This window comes from Anarrhichthys ocellatus, unplaced genomic scaffold (assembly GCF_004355925.1).
Source record: "Anarrhichthys ocellatus isolate YVR2014 unplaced genomic scaffold, GSC_Weel_1.0 scaffold206, whole genome shotgun sequence".
In the NCBI taxonomy this organism is placed as follows: domain Eukaryota; kingdom Metazoa; phylum Chordata; class Actinopteri; order Perciformes; family Anarhichadidae; genus Anarrhichthys; species Anarrhichthys ocellatus.
Window position 1 is genome coordinate 155,544 of NW_022280236.1, and position 7,517 is coordinate 163,060.

At 47.1% G+C, this 7,517-nt stretch overlaps 1 protein-coding gene across 1 annotated transcript in view; it reads left to right on the forward strand.

Annotated features, from left to right (window-relative positions):
* The first annotated feature begins 6,855 nt into the window (after positions 1 to 6,855).
* ptpro (protein tyrosine phosphatase receptor type O) overlaps positions 6,856 to 7,517 on the forward strand; it is a 40,890-nt gene continuing 40,228 nt past the window's right edge. The window contains exon 1 of the mRNA XM_031878852.1: positions 6,856 to 7,226. Coding sequence (XP_031734712.1) covers positions 7,179 to 7,226 — 48 coding nt within the window. The 5' untranslated portion in view covers positions 6,856 to 7,178. The remainder of the gene's footprint in view (positions 7,227 to 7,517) is intronic.

Consider the following 7,517-nt stretch of genomic DNA (forward strand, 5'->3'; position numbering starts at 1 on the left):
ATATATACTGTATATATGAATATACGATGTAAACCCACTTGTAGACATCACTACTGTCACTTTAAAGAACAAAGTCATCCAACATACACACACAGGGTTTGTTGTCAAATCTAAGAGCCAATCAGCTCTCTGATCTGGTGACAGTCAGGCATTTCCCATCATGCATTGGGTCACCTGGCTCTAAAAACTGCATCCGCCTCGATCTCTTCACTTGACGACTTGATGACTTGATCACTTGTTGACTTGGTGACTTGGTGACTTGTTGACTTGATCACTTGGTGACTTGATCACTTGTTGACTTGATGACTTGGTGACTTGATCACTTGACTTGGTGACTTGTTGACTTGATCACTTGTTGACTTGATCACTTGACGACTTGATGACTTCTCGACTTGGTGACTTAATCACTTGGTGACTTAATCACTTGGTGACTTAATCACTTGATGACTTGATCACTTGGTGACTTGGTGACTTGATGACTTGGTGACTTGATGACTTCTCGACTTGGTGACTTGATCACTTGGTGACTTGGTGACTTGGTGACTTGATCACTTGATGACTTGGTGACTTGATGACTTCTCGACTTGGTGACTTCTCGACTTGGTGACTGGATGACTTGATCACTTGGTGACTTGATTAATTCCCCACCAGCTCCTGTAATCATCTTTCTGTAGGTGTTTAGGTTTTAAGGTGGACTGACGAGATTCTGTTTTTGTCTAAATATTTAAATTGAAGAAACTTTACTTCTTGAAATGTTTGTTGAAGTTCAAACTGACATCAAGTTAATAAAGTTTTATTCAAAGACATGGTGTAGTTCAACGCTTCACTTTTCAACCCTTTAACTTGTAATGGAGTTCGGGTCTGTGGGACACGTCTTAATTTTTTAGCAAAAGAATAATGATACGATTACTTATTTGTTTTTACTCAGACTCAGTGGCCTTGGCTCATTTTCTATGAAGAACATATATCACAACACGTTTTCAGTGACCACACACTGTACCCCCCCCCTACACATTTACACTGGACCCGGGCTAATAACAGTGGAAGTGTAGGTCCTGTGTACATTCACTCGATCCTCCTGTCTGGTCTGTGTGGAGCTAAATCCAGGTAACAAGTTTGATTCATTTGAAAAAAACATTTCAACCTCAAAGTTCAAGTTGTGGTCTTGAACATTGAAAAATACAGCAATATATTCAAAATAAAAATAATTCAATGAAAAGTTATTTTGGGTTGAATAGAATTTTGATTCAGTTCTGGAATTGAATACATTTTTTTTTTTTAATTTTTCACTTTCATGTATATTTTGATATTTGAGTTCTTACATTTTTCAGTTTCAAATCTTTTTTTTTTTTTCACCCTGATCTAGCGTGGGGGGGCGTGGCATCAACTGAGAGGGACGTGTCATCAGGAGTGACAGCATAACAAAGAAGGCTGAGGACTGTCCTCAACCACGTTGCCTTCAGGTAACGTGGGCACCGCAAGAATTATGATTCAACACTTTCTATACACCATATTCACGTGAATGCAAGTTTAAAAAATGACGCTAGTGACACAGTTGTGTTTAGCGAGCTGTTTTAGCCTCTACTTGGCACGAATCACAGTAAAAGTGCAATAAACTATGACACATTGGGCCGTTCAGCTACCACACTTTAATATCTGACGTTTCTTCCACACACCACTGAACGCAGCGTACTCTCCTCGATGGCGTCCGCGAGAAAGAGCTCAAGATGTGTCAGCGGCAGCTAGTGGAGGCACTTCCTGTTATAAGCTCAGTTTAGCCTTTATTTGTCCTTATCTGACAATATGTGACAAAGCATTAAGGTCCTTAAGGTATGACTGTTGGTAGTTGTAATTTGTTTAGTAAAAAGATGCTGAGTTGGCTACTCGTAAACAACCACAAAGAACATCTTTCATCTGCTCAGATGTGATTATTGATTTTAAATGTGTCTCATTAAAGTATCTGTTCTCAGATCTGTTACTGAACATCAGTTTAATAATCAAACAGAACAGTTTACCAATAATAATAAAAGAATCTAGACCACATAAGACCAGGTCTGAATGAAAATCCACCATGTTTAGACTTAATAAACCTGGTCTGGATCAACACAGAGACTCCTGAGTCTGTTTAAAACCTGTATTTATGTGTTTAAAACCTGTGATTCAGTTTACAAAAACAAAAAAGGCGGTTTGATCATCTTTTCTAAATGTAACTGAAGCCTGTGAAGCTGCTGTTGCTCCGTCTGTCCACATGATGGCGATGTTGTCCAACACGAAGCTGAAGCAGCTGATGAAGAAGAGAGTTCACACAGCTGACATGAGTCACTTTAGTTTAGGACAGAAGGATGCCTCGCTAAGGGGCCTTTTGGATGGCGAGAGGGCGCGCTTTAGTGTAAATAACTGCATGTAAATGCTGCTAATAGAAAGTAAGTGACTGTATTGATGAGAGTCATATTGTAGACAGAATTGAGAACTCTCAGGCTGATTTGAGACAACAGATGAAAGTTGTTACTGTGTGGTGTAATAACTATGATAGCATCATTAGTATTTCTAGCAGGTATACTGTGGAGATTAGCAGAGCGTCTTTAAGGAATTTAAAATGTATTATTATGAAAATTGTACATTGTGTAAAATAAATAAAGTGACACCAATGAATGAGGGAGCTGGCAGTGAGAACGAGGTGTTTTCTAGAACACTGAGACAATAAGAGCAGAAATAAGAAAACTCCTCTGCTTGGAGTGAACTTCTAAAAGGAGGAGGGGCTTAGAGCAGCGGCAGGACGAGCTGGAAAGGAATCAAAGACTTTGGTAGTTCACAAAATTCATAAATCTAAAACAAACAAGAGACTCATACGTGGATGGTGGACTGCTTTGACATTTTCACGAGTGCTGGAGCATTTGTGCAGCGATCCTGCAGTAGCAACAGTCCCTCTAGATCCAGCACGAGGACTATCTGAAGGGTTTGGGACAGCAGGAGAGAATCGGGGGACAGCAGACCCACGACAGTCATCCCCGGAGGAGTGAGGTGAGAAACAGGCAAGTTCCAGGTTATTGTTTATACTACGGAGGACAATACGGGAAAGATTGTAATTTGACTCAGTGAGAGGAAGGAAGATAAGCCCGGTATTACTGTAGGTAAGATATTAGTACTGATAAGAACCAAAAGCTCAGACCAAGAGCAAGTAACCCAGATCATACCCAGATCATAGAAAACAGATCAATTATACCAGGCCTCAGGTGCACCCCCAATATAGGCTTCACCTGACCCCTGTCGATACAGCAGTGATGGGACCAGGCATAGGATACACACCTCAAGGACCCTACAGTGCAGGTCCAGCTGTCAACTCACGGCACCAGATGGCGAGAGCTCCCATCCCTACCAATGAGAGATTTCCCCAGTACATCACACCGGAACCAAGGGAGCCAGACTGGGTGATGCCTCAACCAGGACTTTCAAGCCTTGCAGCACCTCCCCAGGGAGAACCCATTGCAGAAGTCCTCCTACCACCAGTGACCCCACCACGACCCACCTTCCTGTGCTATCTGCTTCAGGATAATGGATCGGACCAGTAACCCCTTTCACTGAGCACCACTTCTCTACTGGATCCTCAGGATGATGAGTCATCAGTCAGCTCTGGTATCACCCCCACCACACAGATCAACACCTCAGGAGGATGGTCACCACTGGACACTGGAGGCTGGAGCACTACAACGTCTGAGAAGCAAATACAAGAAACGTCATTCCAGCAGAAAACACATTATATTTACATTACATTACAGTCATTTAGCAGACGCTTTTATCCAAAGCGACTTACAATAAGTGTATTCAACATCGGTATTCAAGAGAACTACTAGTCACCAGAAGTCATAAGTACATCTCCCCTTTTAAACAAGCATCTAAGAGCATAACCCAGAGCCAAAGTACAGAAACAAACTAATACAAATACAACAAGTGCAACAAACTAATACGAATACAATAAGTTCTAAGTGGAAGGCTGAGGGTAGTACTTCTTGAAGAGGTGAGTCTTCAGCCTGATGAAAGATGGGCAGCGACTCTGCTGTCCTGACGTCAGTGGGGAGTTCATTCCACCACTGTGGGGCCAAGACAGGAAACAGCCGTGACCGGGTCGATCGGCCGCAGGGACCTCTGAGCGACAGGGCAACCGATCGCCCCGAGGCAGCAGAGCGAAGTGGTCGGGCGGGGGTGTAGGGCTTGACCATGGCCTGGAGATAGGAAGGAGCTGTTCCTTTCACTGCCCTGTAGGCTAGCACCAGAGTCTTAAACTGGATGCAAGCTCTTACAGGGAGCCAGTGTAGAGAACGGAGAAGGGAAGTTGTGTGGGAGAACTTGGGGCTGCAGCTTTCTGGACAAGCTCCAGAGGTCTGATGGCCGACGCCGGTGCTCCGGCAAGTAGTGAGTTGCAGTACTCCAGGCGGGAGATGGCAAGAGCCTGGATAAGCACCTGCGCCGTCTCATCAGTGAGGAAGGGGCGAATCCTCCTGATGTTGTAGAGCAGGAATCTGCAGGAGCGTGTAACCGATGCAATGTTTGCTGAGAACGACAGTTAGTCATCCAGGGTCACAACCAGGTTCCTCGCAGTCCTAGTTGGTGTCACCACGGTATCATCAATGGTGATGAACAGGTCTCGGTGCGGGCAAACCTTCCCCGGGAGGAACAGTAGCTCGGTTTTGTCCAGGTTGAGCTTGAGGTGGTGTGTCGTCATCCACTTCGAGATGTCAGCCAAGCACGCAGCGATGCGTGCCTCCACTTGAGTGTCACTGGGGGGAAATGACAAGACCAGCTGGGTGTCATCGGCATAACAATGGTAAGAGAAGTCATGCGAGCGAATAACAACCCAGAGATGTTGTGTAGAGCGAGAAGAGAAGGGGGCCCAGGACTGAGCCTTGTGGAACCCCCGTAGTCAGCATGCGTGGTTCCGACACGGCCCCCCTCCATGTCACCTGGTAGGATCGACCTGTCAGGCTGGATGCAAACAGGGAGAGTGCAGAGCCTGAGACGCCCATCCCCTCGAGGGTGGAGAGGAGGATCTGGTGGTTCACTGTGTCAAACACTGCAGACAGGTCCAGGAGAATCAGGACAGAGGAGAGAGAGTTCGCTCTCTCGGCGTGAAGCGACTCTGTCACCGCAAGGGGGGCTGTCTCAGGCAAGTGACCCACCTTGAACCCGGACTGGTGGGGGTCCAAGAGGCTGTTCTGGTGGAGATAGGAAGACAGTTGAGTAAAGACAGCACGTTCAAGTGTTTTGGATAGAAAGGGTAGAAGAGAAACCGGTCTGAAGTTCTTGACATCAGAGGGGTCAAGTGATGGTTTCTTCAGAAGGGGGGTGACTCTGGCAGTCTTGAAAGCTGTGGGAAAGCATCCTGAAACAAGATGTGTGTTGATGAGGTGGGTGAGGAAAGGAAGGAGTTCAGTCGCAATAGACTGAAGAAGAGGGGAGGGGATCGGGTCAAGGGAGCACGTGGTGGGGCGGATAGATGTAACAAGGTTGAGGACCTCGTTAGGGGAGAGGGGAGCAAGATAGGGTAAGATGGGGCATGGAGAGGGGAGGGAGAGCTGAGGGGGAAGAGCTGGAGAGGGTAGAGAGGGAGAGGGTGGACAAGGACACTGAGAGAGGGAGGGAGAGGGTGGACAGGGACAGGGGGGCTGAGAGAAGGAGGATCTGATATCGTTTACCTTCTTGTCAAAGAAGTTGGCGAAATCATCAGGGAGGAAGTAAGAGGAGGGGGAGGGGGTTGGAGGAGTGAAGAGAAAGTTTCAAAGAGTTTTTTAGGATTGGAAGCAGAGGTTAGGATTTTAGAGCAGAAGAAAGCAGCTTTAGCAGTAGAGAGGAGGAAAAAGTGGAAAGAAGAGCTTGGAAGTTAAGAAGGTCCTCCGTGAGTTTGCCTTTTCTCCATTTACGCTCAGTCTCCGTCTATCAGTCCGACAGCCACGGGGCAGGTGGAGTTGGCGGTGCAGGCCTGGAGGTGAAGGGACAGAGGTTGTCCAAAGAAGAAGAAAGGGTGGAGAGGAGAAGACCACCTCAGTATACAAGCTCCACTGAACCAATACAAAGTACAACTGGCTGAGGTGACCAGCACCATGAAGAGCTCCGCCCACCAACTGGAAGTCAAAGGCAGCACTTTGCAGCCTGTCGTCCACTGAGAGACATCGCACTTATTAAACCAGAATCCCTGAACAGAGACTCAGAATACGAGCCTCTGTCAGGATGTCACCTTTTAACTGTGATGAACAGAAATATATACACAACACACTGAAGCAGAGGGATGAAGCAGAAAAGCAGAATAGGTCTATAATACTATAAAATAATACTTTGAAATGCTCCATTGTGCATAATGAGTGCTTTTACTGTAACAGAGTACTTCTACACTGTCTTATTAGTACTTTAAAAAGTACTACTCAGTGAAGGAGAAACAAAGTGACACATGTATGGATCAGCAGCTACACACAGGAAGATGCTGCATGTGCTCACAGAGATGCTGATCTGTTGATCGACAGTCAGATGGACCAGTCGCTTTAAACCATGGGCGGGACTGAAAGTGTTGATGCAGCTAAAAACAACACAAACAGATTCACAGCTTCAGATCCATTTCAAAATAAAAAGCAGAGATTGAAAAATGAAGCTCCAGAGAAAACAATATGAGTTGATGTGAATAAAGAAAGCAGCAGAGCTGAACACAATCCTGCAGCTTCATGAAGGACTCATTCAAGTGAAGCAGAAACATGAAGCAGTGAAGTGAGTGAGACTCAGTCAGTTCCAGTGATAGAAAGATGAGGAAGAGGGGAAAGGAGGATAACGAGGAGGAGGAGGGGAGAGAGGGAGGACCCGGTGTGAGGAGCGCAGGGCGGGGCCACGCAGCAGCAGCTTCATCATCACCGACCTCCTGCTCGTCTTCAGGCCGCGGCGTGGACGCCGGAGCCCGGCCTGTTTCCCTCTGAATCTTCAGCGGCTCCGGTTCGAGCGGAGAGACCGAAGAGGAAGATGATGATGATGATGATAACGGAGAAGAAGAAGATGATGAAGAGCAGCTAAGAGCAGCGGAGCGGAATCGAACCTCTGAGCATCGCGCTCCGATGCAGCAGCAGAGTCGCCATTGTTTGGATGCGCAGCAGACTGAGAGGAAGAGCCCGGATTAGAGCCTCTCTCTCGGCCCATCACGCACCATGCTCCCCCCACTGCTGCTCGCGCTCTGGATGCTCGGCCTCCCCCAGGTAAGGACGCCTGTTTTCGGATACATGTGGAGGGTTTACGGCCGCTGGAGGCGGAGCGGCGAAACGAGCGGCTTTGTGTTGTGGGGACGCATCGGATCGGATGGATCCGGGTTAACGGACGACTTCTGTGAGGGGGGGGTTCGGTGCTGGATGAGGTGTGTGTGTGTCGGTGCTGGATGAGGAGACGCGTTGTGGCACCGCGGGTCCGTTTGTGAGGCGGAGAAAGTGGGTCACTCGGCTGCAGCCTCACGGAGTCTGTCAGCATCACTGAGGATCACACACACACACACA